Source organism: Pterocles gutturalis, unplaced genomic scaffold (genome assembly GCF_000699245.1).
Source record: "Pterocles gutturalis isolate BGI_N339 unplaced genomic scaffold, ASM69924v1 scaffold11296, whole genome shotgun sequence".
Classification (NCBI taxonomy): Eukaryota; Metazoa; Chordata; class Aves; order Pterocliformes; family Pteroclidae; genus Pterocles; species Pterocles gutturalis.
In genome coordinates, this window is record NW_010097862.1 from 1 (window position 1) to 22,723 (window position 22,723).

At 35.2% G+C, this 22,723-nt stretch overlaps 1 protein-coding gene across 1 annotated transcript in view; it reads right to left on the minus strand.

Annotated features, from left to right (window-relative positions):
* Nucleotides 1-2,345: 2,345 nt before the first annotated feature.
* The window catches only part of LOC104471478 (contactin-associated protein-like 4), a gene marked incomplete at its 5' end in the record, with an annotated part of 49,198 nt that continues 28,820 nt past the window's right edge, over nucleotides 2,346-22,723 (minus strand). The window contains 4 exons of the mRNA XM_010086832.1: nucleotides 2,346-2,506; nucleotides 9,291-9,488; nucleotides 13,468-13,587; nucleotides 16,515-16,621. Of these exons, the coding sequence (XP_010085134.1) occupies nucleotides 2,346-2,506; nucleotides 9,291-9,488; nucleotides 13,468-13,587; nucleotides 16,515-16,621 (586 nt within the window). The remainder of the gene's footprint in view (nucleotides 2,507-9,290; nucleotides 9,489-13,467; nucleotides 13,588-16,514; nucleotides 16,622-22,723) is intronic.

A 22,723-nucleotide genomic window follows, 5' to 3' on the forward strand; every position in this document is an offset into this window, starting at 1 on the left:
TGCTCTAGTGGTTGGCAACCTTGTCCACAACAGGGGGTTTGATATTAGATGATCTTTAAGGTCCTTCTCAACCCAGGCCAATCTATGATTCTATGATTCTATGAAATGTGTAACTCACAGAAAAGGAAGTATGCAAACTAGCACACACCCAGTAGTAGTAATCTTAGACCAACTTCCTTGTTTAAAATCCATATTAATTTAGTTTCAGAACTTAATTTCTAAATTTCATAAGCACCATTTTTGGCCCTGAAATTGCACTGGGCCTGAGACAATGGGAACAGATTCCACTCTTGTGTTGAATGAAGTTAGCAATGATTTTCTCCCTTTACTACCCCGCCATTACCATTTTTGATGAGGTGAGATATTGCAGAGTTCTAATTTAGAAGTGGAAAGAAACCCTCAAAACACCAAGAGTTTACTTCAGTAACACTATGCTGCAAACAAAGGGAAATTGAATGGAACCTGTCTTACCTCTTCTGATGAGAGGATTTGTATTTTTGTAGATATTCAGGAACAGATTTTTTTCTTATGAAAACTTTTTTATTTTAGACTTTTAGAGACTGAAATATTTGATCAAACAAGGAGTTTTAGAGTTAAATCTATGTCCAATTTTTGAAATAAGATAGATTAAAATATCAATATAATATTTTCAAAGCCACACTGTGTGTAACTGTTTTTCTCTGCTCAGAAAGCATCTCAAACAAATACCACTTCTAAGTACTTTTTTTGCCCTACAAACAGTACTGAGTCAACAAATTCAAACCTCTAATCTCAAGGGAACCAAATGTAACATTAAGCCCAACTACTAAAATAAATGTAAACATAGCCTACATAACATTGGAGTTACCAATATGTCTCCCCTTAAAATGAAAATTAAAATGTCAATAATGAATACATGCAGAAATAAAAGACAGGAGTCATTGTGTTTTCAATGTAATAAACTCCTAAACATATGTAACTTACTCAAGGTAGTTATAGTGAAGACATGCATGTCATCCTCTGTCTAATTTATTTACAAGTATGCTACCATTATAAATTAACATATACATGTGAGCATGGTTTAAATGACTGACAAAACTGAGCAAGAATGTATTACATATACTAGTAGTTACTCTAAACCTTGTCTCAAAATGCATCATCTTTTAATATTTATTTTGCTGTTGGAAATAAACAATTGTTTGTATTTTTGTACAGCTTAACAATAGGGAAAATCAGTCTATTTGTTTTATCTCTTTATTGGAATAAGCAGATCAGATATCTGCGAATTTTACTGCAGATGCAAATTATTTTCCTACAGAAACTTTTTAAGCTTGTGAAGTATTGTTTGACTAATCCTTTGTTGTATTTTCATTTCTGTATCAGCTGAGTTCCCTGCTCAGGACGAGAGAACAAACATTTTCCAACCAAATTCACCTGTTTTTCCTTTAAAGGAAGGGTGGATATCTAGCTTAAGGAGAGAATAATGCATTGCTTCATTTTGTACACAGGAAGATATTCCTAAGTAGCTTTCCTACATTTTTCTATTTTCAAAAAATAGATGTTGACATAGTTATTAACATGCAAATATTAACCTACTCACTGAATCTGATTTATATACGTTAAATATGCTTTTCAAGTTTAAACATTTTCCAGTAAGAAGGATTTCCTTTGAAAAGTCCCTATCTGCTTTATAAAGTCCAACACTACACTGGAGCAGTTGTTGAGAAAGGTGTATCTGATCCTCTCAAGAGAAAAGTCAAGTCCAGATTTGACATCGTAACTGGAACTCATCTTCTATACTATTTATTTGAATATGATCATAAATAGCATCAGAGAATTCCAAGTACAATTGGAATTTGATCTACATTTTAGAAATACCTCCTTCCCCTTAGAAAAGGATTCCATGAGTGCTTGGCTTCACTGATAGCAAAGGTGTCCAGTTTTAATTATCAAAGTTGTAGATGACAAAAAATGTGTAAAAAAGTCTAAACTTAAAAGCGTGGTTAAAAATTGTGCTAAAAATTAACTGATTTTTTTCCAGAACATTTTAACTTTAATTACTTTTAGTATTCTAAAACTAATAACTGAAGTTATACTAAAGACTAGAGCTAACGTCTTAATATATAACATGTAATATACTACAAAATGATAAAGTTATCTGCACGAAATTAAACCTTCCCTAGACTTCAGAGTGAAAGAATTTGCAATAATACTTAACATAGACAGCCACAATTTTATAAGAAAATGTGATCCGTATGAAAGAAGCAGGTGACATTATGGTAATTTAAATTTAAATGTGCTAAGGCCTGTACATTTTTTTATTTACTTTCCAGGATGAAGTACTGTGAATAAGCAACAGTAAAAAGTCACCATTCATCTCTGTCAGCATCACAGTTGCAGTAATACTGGGAATCAATGCAGCTCCTTTCTAATCCACAACCACATTTTTGTACAGCAGGCAAGGAACCTCCCCAGTAAGTCTGTGTTTCATTGGTTCTTCCAATCCACCAGCTCAGTGGCATCCCATCTAAAAGGCAGATTAGAGAAAATGAGTACCAAGTCTCATCTCCTACTTCTCCCAGTTTTTCTCATTCAAAAAAGTTTCCAAAACGTTAAGCAGAGAAAAATCACTCTCAAGTCAAAAAACTTTAAGCAGAAAAAAATAATACTATCTTTACTTGATAAGTAATTATTCATTTTAATACTTCATTATAAGGTATTAAATGATTGTCACAGGTTTTCGCTTGCATTAGTGGAAAAGTGAACTCACAGTCCTTAGCTCAGCCAGCCATGATATTAGAATAATTTATCTTAAGCAGACTGTTTATATAGTTCATCTTAAAATGGTCTATGAAAAAGGAGACGCCATCACCCTAAAAACCAAGGTAGTTTATATTCCCAAGTAGAGATCAATTTCAGATCATGGAAGTAATAGAATGAGAAGAGTTGCAAAAAAGCTATGTGGAAATGGTTTCAACCTGCTACCAAGAGTACTACAGAGCACTACCATCCATATTTGTGACAAACATTAAGCAGATGAATTGCGGTGTTAATCAGAAATGCCCAAAGATGGCTGTCAGGTCATAGGCAGCAGATTAAGAATTTATAAACTCTGAGACAGTAGAAATCACATTAATGGTGCTCCCATCAGCAAGCTGATGTACCTTGTGAGCAGAAGTGAGGTTTCCCAGGACTATTACATCTCTGTGTGGTGCATCCAGTCAGCATTGTTGGCAGCAAAATTATAAAGGATGTTTCTTTAATGTTAGGTACTGCAGATTGAGCTTAAAAATGCTGCCAAGCTACCACGGCAACATAGAAAATAGGTACAGAACAGATAACAGCTAAAAGATATGAAGCATAAAGATAAACCATCTCAAATGAGAAGGAAGAAGGATGGTAGATGCAATGCATGAGAGCCAAGGCATGAGAATAATTCAATTACAGTTAAATTATAGAGTTTCTTATAAATGCACTTCTTTTTGCTGTTGTTGGAGCTCCAAGTTTTCATCAGGAGGCTCCCAGGAAGAAGCTGGAATTTATCCTACTCTCAACTTTACTTACAACTGCCACAGCTTATTAAGCCTCACTGTTAGATAAGACCTCTGTTACGCTGACAATCTCTCAGATGGTAAACATATTGACTGCATTCATTACCACACAACTGTTGGCCCAGCAGGCCTAAAAAGCATGTGAGCAGTTTCTGGAAAATTCAAGCTTGCATAATGGCATCAGTGTACAAGATCAGTTTTTGTGCTTGCAAACCATCACAGGAGGAAGAATACCTAGAGACAGGTTATAAATAATTTATCAGACAGCACTTGAAAAAGCTTCCAACAGATAAGACTGTAAAAAGCAGAATATTTCTGCTGTTTCAACAGCATACCTTTGCTTTATATTGTAGTCATGAATTAATATTCCCAGTCTTTTGCTAGGGACATTGGGGTATGTTTAGAAGCTGCTCTCAGTTATTTGTTCATACAGCAGGGTGAGGAGAGAGTATTTACTGGAATGCTGTAAGTTCATAGTGATTAGCTCAGATTCTGGAATGCTGTAAATTCATAGTGATTAGCTCAGATTGTTATTCCTGCTTTGGCAGAAAATCTAGCCTAAGCAAAATAAAGCTATTAATTAAAATGGCTAGAGATTTCTTCATAATGATCACATAAATGTATTGACAGGTGACTTCTTTAATGACATAATTTGCAAATGCTATCCAGGCTGATTGAACGCAATGTATTCTTAATATACAGTTAAGAATTACTGTGTGTTCCAAAACATATTTCATGTGACCATCATCAAATTTTATACTTGTCAGGTATAGCTAGAGAAGATATTATAGATAGCAGAAGTGGGATTAAATTGTGCAGGCAGTTTGATAATGTGCCTATTGGCATTTCAAATTCTGATATTCCATTGTGCTTGTAATAAATGAAATAAAACAGACTCATTTCAGTAAATTGTTATTTGAATTTTGTTTCAATGTCAGGTATGCTGCAGTTATTAGGTTTTTGTTTGTTTTGTAATTCGGACTATAAAATCATTCAAAGCAACATGTATAAAAATCAGTGAGCAAATACGTATAGGTGATCTTAAACAGCAAAACTTGGTGAAAACTATCATCAGGTGCTGAATAGATGAAATAACAAGGAAGTCATCAAGTCCAAAATTTAAAATTAGATCACTTCACCTTTCTAAACTTCCCTCAAATTTTTAAAGTTTTTGAATTCCAAACAATTTTTATTTTGCTCTCTAAGCTCTCCTAAAGAGGCTGAACACTCCATAAAATTTAATTATTATTCACACTTATAATTGCAACATCCTTACAAAAATGTCTAATAAAACTCCTAAAGTTTTTGGTCCAGTGTCACACTGAGACACTAAAGTTTGAATGCATACCTTCTGGACCAAGCTGGAAATTATTTGTTCCACAAAAAAATAGGTGAGAAATCTATTTCCAAAGTTCTCAGAAATATAGAACCAGAGTTTTCAGTAGCAGTTTTAAATCTGAAATTACTACTCTTCAGAGAAAACAAGTAATATGTTCTGTCTTCTCTCTATACTTTTCAATTGAAAGCTATATCTTGAAGAAAAAATACATGAAAACAAGAGAAGAGTCCTAATTCCTCTTTTTTTCCCCCCGGCTTTCTGATATCCAGGAGATAAAAGAAATAAGTATTTCATGGAGTGGCAGGACCTTGACATTTTCAAAATACTAGAATTCTCCCTTTCCATGATACTAGCAAGTTCTAAATTTATATCTGTAGAAATAAAAATACAATATGTTGGAGGATGTTTTAAAAACTTACTCTCTCAGCCTCAGAGGCAAAAGCCCAGGACTTACATTTTATTGTGTTCAAAGACTAAAAATATTTACCAGACTAAAAATGTTGTAGCATATATTCACAATATGTTGACTGTTGTCAGTTTTGATGCATCCCACTTTTAACTAGGGTTTATCTAGGCATTGCCTTTTTTGCTTAACAGTAGATGGCTTGACTGCTTCTAAGACTGTATAGATGTCTTTGAGAAAGTGGTACTTATGTGGCTAATGCAGTGAATAGCTCTGCATTACACTGCTATGCTGAACTAGATATCTGGCCTACACAATTTAAAGGTTATTCTGTCAAGTCTTCTTTAGCTACAACCACTACAATAATCACAGTGTAAATATAACCTTGATCTTCCACCTCATCAAAGACGTTGGATGGCTATACGCAGCAAAACTTTGGAAGGAGTGGCTCATATTCCAGATGGTCATGCTGCTATCCAGAGGGACTTTGACAGGCTGAAGATAATGTGCTGACAGGCACCTCACAAAGTTCAGCAAGGGGAAGTGTAAAGACCTGGACCCAGAGAGAAACAGCCACAGGCAGCAATATGTTCTGGCGGACCATCCAGCTGGAAAGCAGTTTGGTAGAAGAGGGCCTAGGGGTCCTGGCAGACACAAGGCTGAACATGAGCCGGAAATGTGCCCTTGCTGCAGGGAAAGCCACCAGTATTCTGGCTGCATTAGGTAAAGCATTGCCAGCAGGTTGAGGGAGGTGATTCTTCCCCCTCTCCTCAGTACAAAAGAGTCCAGGAAAGGCCTACAAAGATGATTAAGGGACTGGAGATATCTCCCATGAGGAAAGACTCAGAGAGCTGAGACTGTTCAGCCTGGAGAAGACTCAGGAACGGAGCTCATCCATGTGTATAAATGCCTGAAGGAAGGTTGTAAAGAAGGCTTTTTCCAGTGCTGGCCAGTGACAGGATAAGAGGCAGTAGGTACAAACTGATACATTGCATGTTCTTCCTGAACATCAGGAAACACTCTTCACTGTGAGGGTGTCTGAGCACTGGCACAGGTTGCCCAGAGAGATTGTGGAGTCTCCATCCTTGGAGACATTCCCAAGCTGTCTGGACATGGTCCTGGGCAACCAGCTCTAGGTGGAGAGACTGTGGACCAGATGACCTCTAGACATCCCTTCCAACCTCGGACACTCAATGATTTGTGATTCTGTGATTCTAAGACTTTACAAACTCATAGTTTTTGCTGCTGATGTGGTTTGGATGCTGAAAACAACATCTATTTTAGCAGATACTCCAGGTGCACTGCTCACTAAATTCCCTGAAAAAAAGTACCAGCACATATATTTGGAAAAAAAGCCCACTTTTTTCCTTCTCCTTTAGGTGAGACCTAGCCCTTCAAAAGCACAGAGCAGCCTATATCTGCAAAGGGGCACTCTTCTCCCAGAATCTTTATCTGTTTTTACTGTTACTGTGACTGAATGGATCAAAGAGGTGTTGCCCTTATTAAGTCATGCACCATGGTCACTACCCTTGAATTAAAAAAAGGCAGATCTAAATCTTGGAATGTAAAAATCTGAATTTTATTTTAAGGAAGTTATTCAATTAAGAATGCTAGAAAAGATAAGGCAAAGTTAATACATCCTCTAAACAGTCACAAAAATTTGTCTCTGGCTACTTTCAAACAGAGAGGAAAAAAATCCTAATTCTATTTAATAAGTGTCGTTATTTCATCCCTATATCACAAAACTCAGTGTTGCCTTTTTTAGGTGGCCTCACTGTAGAAGCCAAGACTGACCATCACCAGATCCTAGCTTTCTCTTACCTCAGAGCTCTCTCTTTCAGAACAGACTAAAGCTCACTCTTCAGAGGAATAGCAAGTTGCATTTGGTACTGTCTGTGGCAGTGTTTAAACCAAGAACAATTTTAGGAAAACTGTAGAACTCACAAATATCTTTTCCATGTCTATTTACACCTAGCATTCAAAATTCTAAATTTTAGATTACTTCATGTAATTGACTGATTGCACTCTTTCAGCTTTCTAGAAAAAACCTGCATTTCTGTGCATTCTCATTGGATCACAAATAAAAGATAGGAAGTCCTGCTTGCCTGAGTCTTTCCATCTCTTCTCTGACTTAAACCCTTTCATGGTTTCCAGCTTGGTCACTCTGCTGAAACTGAGAAGGTGAGGTTTATTGTTTGGGTTTTTTTTGTTTTCACTTAGTCTATGTGACGGTCAAAAGCCAAAAGATATTAAACACCTAGAGAGCACAATTTTGAAACTCTGCTTGGTGTAAACCAGGCTTTTAAACATCTAACCATAACTTTAATTTGGAATCCATAGGTAAAAGAGAGTCTCAGTGGGACATCTTAAGCATTAGGTTCATCTTCTATGCTGTGGAGGTTATGAGCAGATGTTCTGACAAGAGTGAATTCTATTCTAAGAAGTCCAGTGATGTCCATGACATAAGTAAAGAGAAAAAATATGTAAGGAGAGAGTTTAGAGATGGAACCAAAGACTGTTGCACTCAGAGGCCTGCTCTCTGCTTAGTAGGAAAGCATGCCAAGAAATAAATTTGAGCAGCTTTAGAGTTTCTCATGGACAAGTCGAACAATTTCACTTAGTTTTTCAAAGGACAGTAAACAATGATATTTTTACTTCCACATTGTTTGGAATACTTAGAATGGATTTTAATGGTAAAGTCTGTTATACAGCAACTAAGTGGACTACATAACTTCATTTTTAAGTACAGCAGAGGATCTCAACTGATTTTTTTCTTAAAACAATTATACTTTTGTCACTAGTACACATTTTAGCTATTTGTTTTGTTTTTTTTTTTTTTTTTAAATTAATGCTTGTATTAGACAGTTGAAATTTAATGTTATCAATACTTTTTGTCAAGCACTCACAACACACAGCTTAAAGGCCAACCGGATCCTGGGCTACATCAAGAGAAGTGTGGCCAGCAGGTCGAGGGAGGTGATTCTCCCCCTCTACTCTGCTCTTGTGAGACCCCACCTGGAGTACTGTGTCCAGGCCTGGGGTCTGCAGCACAAGAAAGATGTGGACATCTTGGAATGGGTCCAGAGGAGGACCACAAAGATGACCAGAGGGCTGGAACACCTCCCCTGTGCGGACAGGCTGAGACAGTTGGGGTTGTTCAGCGTGGAGAAGAGAAGGCTCTGGGGGGACTTTACAGTGGCCTTCCAGTACCTGAAGGGGGCCTACAGGAAAGCTGGGCAGGGACTTTTGACAAGAGCATGCAGTGACAGGATGAGGTGCAGTGGATTTAAATTGGAAGAGGGCAGATTTACACTAGATATTAGGAAGAAATTTTTCACTGTGAGGGTGGTAAGACACTGGAACAGGTTGCCCAGGGAAGCTGTGGATGCCCCATCCCTGGAGGTGTTCAAGGCCAGGCTGGATGAGGCTTTGAGCAACCCGGTCTAGTGAGTGGCGTCCCTGCCCATAGCAGGGGGCTAGGAACTAGATGATCTCTAAGGTCCCTTCCAACCCAAACCATTCTATGATTCTGTAAATGACCAAAAACTTTCAGCAATAAACTTCTGCTGACATCTGTGCACTAATTTGTGTTTTTTTAAGGAGCTATTTCTTCAGTAATTCCTTCATTAAAATTTAAAAATCCCTAGAAGGTAAACCAACAGGAGCTCTCTGTAATGATAATAATGTCTGTTAATTTAAAAGACTTACGAGAGAAATAAAGTTTGAGAGCACCTAATTCTGTGAATGAATCATAGAATCATAGAATCATAGAATGACCCGGGTTGGAAGGGACCTCAAGGATCATGTAGTTCCAATGAAGACCGTTATAAACAGACATTTGTGTTTTTCTGTTTCAAATATCTTTTAGCAACTTACAGAAATCTGAGTACTAGATATTTGAAGTAGTTCAAACTCCATAGTAGCAAAATATCACAACCTTAATAGAAATAAATACCTTTAGTAGCCAGTAAAATAAAATGCACTATGCAACATAATAAGATTTTTCTGCTTAACTTACCTGGCTTATCTAAAAGCCTTGACTTTTTGCAGTGGTAAGAAAGCTCCTGTTCACAGTGCTCTGAATGGTTAATTGTAGCCTGGAGCTGGTCTAGGCTGGCGGCGTACTTGAAAAACATAGTGTGGGGGTTCTCTCGATTAGCACTTTTGACTCTGGTTAGGTTGGTGTTGTTATGCTGTATAATAGTCCACGTTGTATCTTTCAAAACACATGTGAAAATTAATGAAGAATGAAAAGTAGTTACATAAGTTAGTAATAGAAGCAGAATGTATGCTGAAATCAGCCAAACTTTAAGGTGACTTCTTTGATCAAAAAATGTGTTTTGGGGTATATGCAACAGAGACATAAATCACTGAGCAAAAACTGAAAACAAAAAAAAACATTGGTTTTATGCATAAGTAAATTATTGTGCCGTGACTGTAACAGGTATTCAGTTTGTTATGATTATTGTATAAGGAAAGAGTAAGTGACGAATAATTGTCTCCAAAATAAGATACAGTTTACATGGTAGACTGCAATTAAAGAATAGAAAGGAATAATACTTACTATTGTTACTTTTCACAGGATTAAATTGTTTATAAAATAACACTAAATTCTATTCTAGATTCTAGCTACATTACATATATCACTATAATTTGATTTAATTTATTCTGTGTGAGAAAATGGCCTACAGCTTTTTTTTTTTACAAAGAAGCAAAAGTAGCTAGCAAATACTGTAATTACTATAAAAGCCAGATTACATGAAGATGTGTTATTCTAGCCATCTAAAATAAAATAGTAGGCATTTTTTGAAGTATAATTTGAAACATAAATTTAGTTAAGGACTAAGAATCATGATTCCAAAGTTCAATAGCAAGTTGCTTCCGAACACCTGACATAATATTAATTTATGGCAACCACCATGGTATGCTAACTTGACTAAGTATTGCAGTACGATGAAGTACTAGTTCGGAACCGAGAACTGCATTTCCTTAAAAAACATGGCTTGCTCTTAAGTCACCTTTTAGTTCAGGTGCTGCTGAGTAAGGCAGCTACGTACTTCATTGCATTGTGTAGACAGGCCTTACTACTCATGTAAACTCGGAACATGCAAAATATTGCCAAAATATTTATGCCAGAAGCAAGTTAACTGTGTTTGCAAGACTTTTTTTTCCACGAGTCACTAGTAAATATTCTGTACTCCTAACATTATTTCTAGAGAGGTATGTTTCAAAGTAATGCTCTTGTCATAAAACAGCAAAAAAGACTTACATATAAATACACATAAAACTCAAATGGTTGAATAATAGACAATATATTGCACATTTATGAAAGGTAAGTTTAAGACATGCAGTATGCTGTGAAACAGACTTTCTCCAATTTGGAGCCATGTTACAGTTAGCAACAAAGTGGTTCAATAACTTTTCAGTTATATTGATACTTTACAAATATTCTTTCATTAGAAGTCTTCTTTTAACTTCCTACAGCAATCATGGGAAGTATTTTTAATTGTAAAATCTCATTACAATGCAAAATCTCACAGATAACTAAAACTGATGTTACATGGAGCCATTACTTTAAAAGCTACTACAGGCCATAGGCTAAGTACTATGTATCTACCTTGAGAATGGAAAAATAATTTTCCTGTACACAGAAACACAGGAAGGGTGAAACTGGCTGGTGCCATAGCACGGGAGTGCATTGGTCACTCTGTCCTATGGTTTGCATACGAAGAAATGTAACATCAGACATTCTGCTTGGGAATACAAAGATCACTCCCTCTATGTCATTCGAAATATAAATTGCCCTAAATACTAGTGGGTGATAAAGGCTCATGTGTTTCTGTTGCCAAGCACCCTCACCTTTGAATATGGAAGCACTGAACTTATTCTTATCACTTGCAAAGCCTGTAACAGTCTGATACCCATGACTAAAATCCTCTTCAAGGTAGGAGTGAGAAGGCTCACAGTTAAAGCCAGTCTGGGTCAGTCAACTCAAGTCTGATTCATGTTCACCATATTCTTGTATCTTGATGACCAATGTAATTTGAGTAGATATGAGAAATGTTATTTTTCTAGCTTGTAGTATTGATGATAATATTTCTGACATTCTAATAGCAGTATTTCTAACTTTTTAACAGAGTTGTATTTTATTTTGTTAGATTCCTACAAGCCACACATGGCTGACGTTATGAGATATTTATAGAGGAAAGAAATCATGGTCATTTAAAGGACAAGTATTCATCAGAAAATCTAAAGGAAATATCAAGGTGAGATGCCTATTCAAAAATATTATATTAAAAAGAGTCTACTATGCAACTTTTTTATTATTGCTTACAAGTGTTTGTTCAAATCACAAAATTTTATTAAGTACATAGTCGTGGTGTCAAAAAGCAGATGGCTGGAAATATAACAAACTTAGATTTCTTTTTGTATATGCACACAGATAACAGACACAAACATATCTAAAGGCTACATGGAACATGAAAACTAAGACAAACAGCCCAGCTGCCAAACTCATTGTCAAACTCCCAAATCTATAAAGACACAGACAAGCAGGTAGATGCAAAGTTTGGTCATCTTAACTGGCAGTGTAGGTTGTAGGCTCTTCATTCTGAAACTGACCTCCAAGTAAAACAGGGACAGGCAACTCCCTCCCAGCTGCCTGAAAACAGAGCCCCATGAATGTCAAAGCAAGGCAGTGCTATAAAAAATGTGGGCATCTGCCTTCCCTGCCTCTGGTGGGAAAAGGGAATGCCAGTCATGAGGTAACTGGGAACAAAACAAACACAGAAGATTCATTCTGTCAGGCTGCATCTCGAGATGAGGAACTCATAAATGAGGTTTGCTTAATGTGGTGAATAAGGAGTGACTGAGAAAAACAGTAACATCTGTTCATAGACACACAAGGATAAATCAGACACAACACTGTACCTTGGAGGGTTATATCCACTTAAAAAAATTGTCATCTTTCTGCCATGATTTTTTGGTCTCTTTTAGTCTCATAGGGCACTAGGATATTTCTTTTCAAGGGCCTGTGTCAATCTGAAGTGTGCCCACAGTGAACCAGCACAGTCCACTGTAGATGTCAAAGTCGGAGCTGACATGGTGAGACTGGTTAAATTGCACAGACCGGCTGAAATGATGGGAATTCTACAATTTCAACACATATGACAAGTATTCTTTAGATCACTGTGAAAATCAGCCAATGCCACTCACAGAGTCCTGCCAGTTTCTGAAGAAACAGAAGTGACCACAAATTGTCTACAAATCAACATTTAAAGCTTATGATAAGGTTTCTAAGTCAAATTCTCAACACTTAGGACATACCTAAACTTAATTCAACTATAGTTTGTTCATATAGTCTTTTAAACAGTTATAACTGTGTAAAAATATATTTTTGTCACACAAAACGATAAAGTGTTTCCATCATTTTGTCTGGAAAGCAATTGAAACAAATAGAGGCTAGGTTAAAAGGAAAGGAAACAGCCACAAATAAAACAATAATAAATTTTAAAAAGCCACTTAAATGTAAGCTTCACTGAAAGGACATATACCTATAAGCATACATAGACAACATCAACTGGTTTCTTAAAAGGCAGACTGACAACAAAGTCTGATATCTAAAACTTCTATTGATATAGATGGTCAGGGTCAAAGAACTGGGTGCAGAAGAGAAAGCATGATGATTGAAAGTGAGGCTGCAAGAGTCCCACTGGTTGCATTTGCATTCTCCAGAAGACCTTGCAATTTGAAAAACGAAGCTTAATGTCTATGTTCCTCACAGCAAAGTCTAGTTCTGAATTACATTTTTTTCAGAAGGCTACTGGGAAAAATCAGTAATTTTCTCACAAAACATCACTTATTTCTCACTTCCTTAAGTGTCCTCAAGAGGCTGTAACTTTAGTGAAAACAAAGCTGCTCTCCAAAAATGAACTAGTATGACATTGGCTCCATATGGAACACATGTCCAATTTATGCAAGGCACAACAGCTTCACAGCCTGAATCCTGTTATAATTTTAATTTCTCTGCCTAATTCTTTGCCCAATATTCTGAGCTAAGGAGTCACCTTCATTTTGCTGTGCATGTATACGTTAAACTTATGAGCTACAGAGGCTTCTTACTTGATAACTCATGTTTCAATATAATGAGCATGCATACAGTCCCAGCTGTGAGTTAAGGAAGTTTATCACCTCACCTGTCATGTTACAGTATACAAGAAACGGTCCCAAAGGGCCACTTCCGTCTGAATCAATATTGTAAAAGCCTGAAGTGTTCCCTCTGTGCTTATAGGCTTCACATGATTGCTCATAGATGGCTGTAAAAGAACACATTCCACCACAAATGTAATGGCATCATTTTACATTTTACTCAGGGAATTAAAAAAAAAAAGGTGTGGAACCTGTCAGTGGGGAAAATAAGTTGTGTGTGTTCACTGCTAAAGAAAACAGAAGAAATCACATAATCAAAACTATACTTTCATTTTATATTGTAAAGCACATTCGGTTTTATTTTTTGGGGAGATCACAAGGGACATATTCAGGCATTTTCTTCCATATTTCAAGCTGGAAGCTTCAGGGAGGAAACCATGAAATGTGGGTAAGTAAATGGTTGTAAAAACTGACAAAAAATGTGAATATCCAGGGTATTACTTAGACCGTGGTAGTCAGCTTCCAAGGAAATAGACACTAACCAACTCAGACAATTCAGATATTTTTTTTTTTTTGGTAGTTGTTGTTACATACAGCAGAAGGTAGGCATTGTTCTGTTTGTCTCCTGGCATTTTTCATTTTTCACACTTATTATTTTCTTCTTTTTTTAAAGAGAAGGGCAAATGACATATCAGAGACGGCAGTAAAAGAACTAAATAACCAAAGACAAAATGACAGTTGCTTGGTTCCATGTCACGTACACTTTATATCAGTCAAGGCCTAAAAAAACATCTGTGATGACTTCTTTATGATCAAAAACCTGAGGAAAAGGACTTCTGAGTTCACCTCTGTACTTAAACAGACAGGAACCACTGATGATAATGCCACAGCCAGACCATGTTAACCTAACTTTTCCTTTAACCATTATATTACTATTGAGCAGTCATACTGTTCTGGTCTTTCTTTTCAAAATTAGACCACATGCTCTACTAGTTACGATCAAAATTTGAAAACACTCTGAGAAACAGAAAGAGCTGTTAGATTCAGGAAAAAAATAATTAAATTGCTATACAAGTAAAAACATAACTCCATAATAATTATTAACAGTCTAGAAGAGTTAGATCCATATAAATTCAGTTTAATTATTTTTTTTTTTTAAAAGCTATAAAGTACTAGTGCAGCAATCCAAAAGAAGTGCTGTTTTTAAAAAGAAGCTAGTTTTTTGGAAGAATGTGGTCTCTGCATTTTTTGCCTGATGGTTACTGACATTCTATGGCAACGCCTACCAAAAATATATCATTCAGGTTGCTTACTCCATTAAATATTCAGAATGCACAATTTATGTAATTTTCAAATTGATATTTTTGTTCCTTACAGTGAATAGTTTTAGTTAAATTTAAACATGACAAAAGAGATTCAATTATTCATTAATTCTTTTATGAACATGGTAGTTTGTATGCTAATATTTTGAAAATAGTAACTTAGTTTTATAACAAAGAGAATGTTTGTTTGAGAATTCAAGGGGCAATTTTTTTTCTTTTGAAACTACACAGAAGCATAATAACATGGCCAAAAATTATCCTATGTTCTTGATTTGAAATCATCATTAAAATCACTAAAATCAAGTATTTTGAATCTTCCACTTTATATCATAGAATCATAGAATCATAGAATGGTTTGGATTGGAAAGGACCTTAAAGATCATCAAGTTCCAACCCCCCTGCCACGGGCAGGGACACCCTCCACTAGACCAGGTTGCTCAAAGCCTCATCCTGCCTGGTCTTGAACACCTCCAGGGATATCTATAGATGCAGCATTTTATTAATCATAAACAAACATCACAGAAGGATTTTATATGTATTTTCTGCAACCAATAAGAATTCAATTACACTTATCATATTATTACATTTCTCATGGACTCCTGATCATTAGGAAACTATGGCATCCATCTGTCCTTATAGACATCATCAGTTGATTCCACATATGATTTTTAAAATTATGATGATTCAAATCACCTTCATCTTTACTTGGACTTGTCATAAGTTTATGTCATACGCTGCGGTGTTCAAAAGCATCTGTACTATTGGCATCCTTTTTTTGTTACAAAAATTTTCTAAAAATTGTGATTTATGCCACTGTGTACTTTGCAATTAAGGCGATGCAGGAAAGGTTGTTGACTCTGTACAAGCAAGATTTAATAGGCAGTCTTTTAAAATTAGTGATTTCTTAAAAAATTCCATGTGTGTAGACATATGTTCTTTTCATAAAATCTTCCAACAAGAATTGTATAGATTTTAAAAGGACAATTTATAAGGGCAGGATTATTTATGTCATCATTAGGGCAGTCTTTGGAATTTTTTACAATTCTCTGTATAGTTTCATAAGAATTTACTGTTATTAGAAGCACATAATGAAGCATGAAATGATTTATTTTGCTTCCCAGAACATACTTAAAGCAGTAAAAATGTAGGGCATCTCCTGTGAAATTAGTTAAGTTACTTTTGATTAAGTTTTTTTTAAAATTTCTCCTAATCAACTCCCTGATTCAGCAAACCACATAAACACATTTAAAGCTTAGCCTGTGATTACCTTTGCACATGAATATAGTCCCATTGTCTCAGAAAAAAATAATTGTTGTGATGAATAAAGATAAATTAAATACATTTCTAAATTATTTGTTGATTCAGAAAGTGGGATTGTATGGGTGGAAGAGGATATTACTGACCATCTTGTGTAAATTACGGAAAATGTGAAACAGAAAGAGATAAACGTTAAAACTTTCAATGAGTTTTTGCTGCTACGTATTTTGAATTCTCAAGGCCTCTTCTTGAATAAAACAATCTGCTAATATGAGTGATTAATACAAATGTATATGTTTGTGGTGAAAAAATTCAAACAATTAATAAAAGCATAGTCAGAAAACATCTTAGACTTACAATAGTGGCAAGTAGCTCCTTTGTAACCAGTATTGGCACAGTTGCAGTAGAAGCTGTTCCAGGACTGTGAGCATTCACCACCATGTTCACAGTAATTAGGCAAACACCGAAAAAATTAAACAATTAATAAAAGCAGTCAGAAAACATCTTAGACTTACAATAGTGGCAAGTAGCTCCTTTGTAACCAGTATTGGCACAGTTGCAGTAGAAGCTGTTCCAGGACTGTGAGCATTCACCACCATGTTCACAGTAATTAGGCAAACACCTAAAATGAAAAACAAAGAGCATTTTCACTCTCTTTTCCATTTGTTTATATGTCACTTGCACTTATCAAGGGATGCAAAATAATGAAAAAGAAGAATAATAACATGAAGGAAGTCTATATAATTATTAGAAAATTAAGAGAATTTTCATTCATCTTCCTTAATATTTATGTTGCCTATGATAAATATGTTAATTATGCAATAAGTCTGTGAGAACAGAAATAAAGTGTAAGATGCATAACTGTTACTTATTACCATACAACTATCTGCAATTCAATCAATTAAAGATATACATGCTGATAATTCACTGGCAAGTTTTGCAACTGATAGGACTTATTCAACAAGCTGTGTCACAACAAAACAGCATTACAGCAGATTTTTTTCTATCCTTCTAAAAATAGTAGAACATTTTTTAAAAAATCACATAAATAAAACTAACCATAGAACCTGAGAGCTCTTTCTTGTTCTAAAATCATGCTTACTTGCTATTCTAGAAAGAGTAAAATATTCAATATGTCAGTTCCATCACAAGAGGTAACTAACAGTAAAGCCAGCATTCATTCCGGTGATATAAATAGAAACCTGAAGAATTTTGGTGGCTTTCTTCTGGATTTACAATGGTTGACTGCAAAGAAAATTTGCCTTTAACTGTTTAATGATTAAGACTCCAGCACCATATCTAAGTATAAAATATTGCATGAGAATAAAAAAGGAGAATTCATCTTGTTTATAAACACAACCAAAACCATACCGAAATAGAGTAGCACAGTTTAACCAGTTATTTGCTAGCTTTTCAAATTAGTAATTACTTAACATTCTAATTGCAGTGTGTGTATGTGTATATGCGTGTGTATATGATACAGCTCAGAAAGTATAAAAAGGGCCTTATTGTTGATATTATCCACAGAAAACCACAGAAAAAAGAAAACTGTCTCACTAATATTCACAGGATCTTAAAATACCTTTTAATTCATTCAAGAAATCTTAGGAGAGTATTAAATTAAGATTGTAGAAAGCTCACACATCTGCCCTATGAATAATTCAGGGTCTTTGTATATTCAATCCTCCTGACTCTCAAAGAATTTTAACTTCCTTTCATGTTTATAAACAAGGATAAGCAGAGGTTTTCAGAGAAGAGGAAGAAAAAAAAAGAAAGTAGCAGGAAAAGTGTAGGTAAAGTAAGTAAAGTGATATAGGTCACCTATTTTCAAGGAAGTAAGTGATATTTTTGCTAGTGAAAGTGCTGATCTTTTATCTCACTGAGAGAATGTATTTCTAAGACAAGTCTGCAGATTAGATATACGTCTCAATGTGCTCTGGTTTGGAATATAAAAATTAACTTTAGGCACTAGGCTCACATCCTCTTTGATATTAAATACTTTGTTTAAAGGAATTGTATAAATGTGCATAGCAATACTTTGTAGGATAAGTACTTAATTTTGCTCTTTTTACGGGTATGACTAGTCATCAGTTATTGCAAATACACTTCTCCTCTAACATAACTGCCATTCAGGACATTCAGCTCAGCCTCTGACAGCTGCTGTTCTTGTATGTATTTCAGACATAGTTTTTCTTGTCTTATTCCTTTTTTGATAAAGACATCCTTATCCCTAAATTGCAAGTGATTTACATGGTCTTTAATTGTATTGACTTGCTGCCCATATTAATTAATCTTCCTGATAGTGTTCACTAGATGAAAAGCTTAGATGAAACTGATGACACTTGAACCAACTTTAATAGAAATGGAAACAACTTAGAGTATAATTTGAATCATTTAACATTAAATTTTACATCTTCCCTCTATTTCAGAATGTATAATACAAAGTAGCCACTAGCTACATCGAAGTCAACATATAATTACATTATATATTGTGAACCTATCCAAAGCAAGATTTAGAACAGTTCTTTCTCTGAGGAAACTAATTTTCTAAAAAAATATTCCCAATATTAGAAAAAGTATTTCTAGTAATTCATCTATAGAAGGTAATTTTTGGGTTCATCATCACGTCTGCTTATACCAGTGAAAAACAGCTGATTAAGAATTTTCCACATATTACTTGATAATATGCTTTTAAGTGTATGACATCTGAAAACGATATATGATTAAAAGCCAAGACAGCAGGCTAATAATAATTATAAGCTAACATTCAAAGGAGAACACTGACCCAGAACATAAATATGCTTGTGATAAAGACGGAAAAAATAAGAAGTTCGTATGCTAATTTTCTGTCAAATACATTTTTGGTACACTGTTTATCATGGTACCAAACTATGGTTGAAAGATATTCTGAAAAAAATAACTAATTGCTGCAATTTTAATTATTTTTCTTTCTTAGGTCTTCATTAAAAAAAAAAAAAAAAGAGAGAAAAATATTTGAAAGCTATTCCACTTACAGTGTCTTCTCTTTTTCACATATAAAACTATTTATTCTGGTTTTAGTGCAAGACACTGCTGCTGAGACACCAAAGGCAATAACTCCTGGTAAGGAGTCATATGTTTCTCTGTAGGGTTTCATGCAACTATGACAGGTTCATCTGCTACTCTCTCCTCAGAGACTAGATGTGCTAACTTTGTAAACTGTTTAGAATGACACTATGTCCTTAAAGTTATTTTATCAATGGTTTATGTATTATTAGTAGTTATTAAACCAATATATATTGATAAAGGAGCAGAGAGAAAAGATATTAAGGAGAAATATATGAAGTAATTATTTGCATGCCCAAGAGGTGTACGAGCAATGGAACAATATAAAGATATTATAAAATGAAAAGGCTAAATGAAGGAGCATGGGAAGAGCAATGAGTAGAAAGATTCATAATAATTTAAGCATAGGAGGAGGAACAGGAAATTTTATGGAACTAAGAAAACAGAAAATAGGAAAATGGTAGGGATTTTTTGTTTGTTTAAAAAGAAGAATAGGTTAATAAACTCTATCCCTATAAACAAATGTATGATTAACCAACCATGTGCCAATGAGGATTGTAAATCTGATAAAGAATACTCCACATGTGTTAAATGTGCATATATACACATGTGATAAAGAATGGACTCAATAGAATTATTTTCAGTTTATTTACTATTGCATATAAATTCAGATCATTATGCAAACAGTAACTTTTATTTGTGTTCATGCACTTGATGTGTGGAAAACTATTACATTTAGTGGCCCATTGTTTCTGCTACAAATGCCATCAATAACTCCAGGATTTGGGTCACGCTTCACTATTTGGAACTGGAGACGCAAAGACTCCCAAAAAAGACTCCACGACAAATCAGTGGTTTGTTTGCCCTCAGCTGTAAGTGGGATATCTACCATCAGGAGCACATTGGCAGCAAGGCTGATTAATTCAGCTTTGGGCAACCAAAGACATGTAGAAATCATTGTAGGAAGAAAACTTTATCTCAAACAATATTGTGCACAAGATGATACAAGCTACCTATTAGAAATTGTTTAATGCATGTAAACAATTTTAATGTTGGCAAAGAAGAATATATCTTATCAACTAGGATTTATGGTGACATGTAGTACTAGTTTGGTAAAGAGAAACATGAAGTTTGTTCTGGATGATGAGCTGCAGATGTCAAATGTAATGAAACTGAGGAAACTGGAAAGAAGCAAGCTGGAGTAAGCTAGCCCACAACCAGGAAGACTTTTTAAAGACAGTCTATTTTGAAATCAAAGACAACGAGTGTAATGAAACTGATAAAAATGAGTGGATTAAATTTCTATTTTGATAACTTAGGAAGACATATGGCAAGGATGCTGAGCTGAATCCTGACTTGGCAGAGCTAGTGCAAGAAAGGTGTAACTGTCAAGATATACAAAGAGACAAATTAACATCAGCAATTTTTAGAGAAAAAAACACCAATCAAACTAAAACCTTCCATAATGAAGGTTTGGGTTTTTTCAGTTGGTATCATTGATTATGGGAAACCACATATATTTTTGATGAACTATGAGAGTAAATTAAGAAAAAGTTAACATAGTGTCAAGAAGTAATAAAAACACTTTGAAAACTACTGTGGCAGGAAAGTTTAAGTGGTTTACACAACTCCATACTGAAGATTAAAGATGTCGGTGGTACTGATGTAAAACAAGGATGCTATCTTCATATGCTATAAAAATTCAGCAAGATAAAAATATGAGGAAGGTCTATATACAAATCTAACCCCTTTGATGCAGTGCTTTAAAGCAACAAAAGAAAAATCAAAAGGGTAGAGTACAGTTCTGAATAAACTGAACTTGCACTGAAGGAGAGAAAAGGGCTATGACATTTGGCATACTGTAAATGCTGGATTTCTATTTACTGAGATTCACAGTGTGACCCTATAAATGTTTATACATGCAAACTTACTTTTAAAACCTCACTTGTATGCATTTACATACTATGGCCATTCAAAAGCTTAAACTGTAATCACTACATATAGAAATGTGCCATCTTCCTTTAAAATTTTAGGTAAAACCTCTCTGTGTTAACGGAGGAAAAGATGGCTCCTAAACCACGGCTCTGAAATGAGCATTTTGAGAGGTCCCCATTTACACTGTACATTCAAAAATCCATGGTAAATCAGAGATAGTAACTGGCATCGATTATATTATGAGCCATTTTGGTAATGTTTTCCATTCATAATCTTGCTTGGGTGTCCTTTAATGTGTTTGACTAAAGAACATGTGGATCCTCACATTACAGTCTTTTGACCTGATTCTGTTCCTGATTCTGTCTTTTTACTACAAGCAAAAAAAACAAGCAGTGTAATGGATGTGGAGTAAATTCAATTCCAAAGTCAAAAAAACAGCAGTGATACAGCGCTTTAAAAGCTCGAAGGAAGGGTCATGAGGTCTATCAGAGAGGAGATGAAGGAGACAGTGCAAGAAGTTTGAAAAGTAAGAAAATTAGTCAAAAGGAGTAGGGTATGAGAAAGATAAAAAGAAATGTAAATGTATACTGCATCACAAATACAAATCTCTAACAAGTTATATAGTAAAGTTTTGACATAGGTCAAACTCTGTTTTGTCATATGTCTATCACACTTACTGCCTACTGCAAAGTCAGGCTTAACTCAGTAAGGGATAAATTAGCACAGAGGATGTTATGTGTGCAATTCTGTATGTTCTTATAACATGCTAGGTACAGAAAGATTGGCTTGTATACACAATATAACCTAATTGAAAGGATCACATTGTAGGCAGGTTTTTCAGCCTCCTTTTGGAGATTTGTCTCAGTAAACTTGTATGAAGAATTAGGTAAAGAACCAGTGCTATTGTTGTCTTTGATCAATAAGGCACTGTGACTTTCTTCAAAATAATAGCTTGGATAGACATACACTTTGTTATCTCTGTCAATGGAAAGCAGGTCACAGAAATATGTCTGTGTGACTGAACCTGAAACTAGTTATGGTCTTGAAGCAGATCTCTGTCTGCACTCTTTTCCCCAAAGAGAGCAATTTTTAAAAGAGTTATAATTCAAAGGCCAGACATTTTTAGATCAAAAGGCAGATTCTGAGGACTAGAAATGCAGATGGTGGGGGAGAACTGTTTACAAGCACACCTTTGCTTGTTGCGTCATTTTAGTACAACCTTTCAGCTTGGTCCAAGGCAGCCATTTCTGGATTGAAGAGGACTTTGCATAGATGCCTGTGCCTGCATTCTCCTGTGTCCATAGCAGAAAACTTCTGCTTCCATTGCCTGCTTGGGTGTCTGCTCCCTCTCTTCTCAGCAGCCTCTGCCACACTGCAGCATCTCCTTTGGCTCATCCTCTGCCTTCTCCACACTGAACTCCAGCAATATCTTTCCATCAAGCATTACAATCTGTTTCAGGGTATGTATACAGTCTTTCCTCCCTACGGAAGTAGCCACTTAAACTAGTCATCCTCTTTTAGATAAATGCTAATATAATCTATTTCAAGTTATGAGATTAGTTTTGACCATAGCCTGAAAAAGACTGCTCATTTACTGTGATGGATGCTAGCTACTGTGTTTCTGGATGAGTAGAATATAGGAAGTAGCAATAATTTGTAAAGAACATAGCATTTTAAAGGGTGAATGGGCCTGTATAACATAGGAGGGGGTTTGTGTCTATAGGTTTAGTCAAAAAGAAAGTGA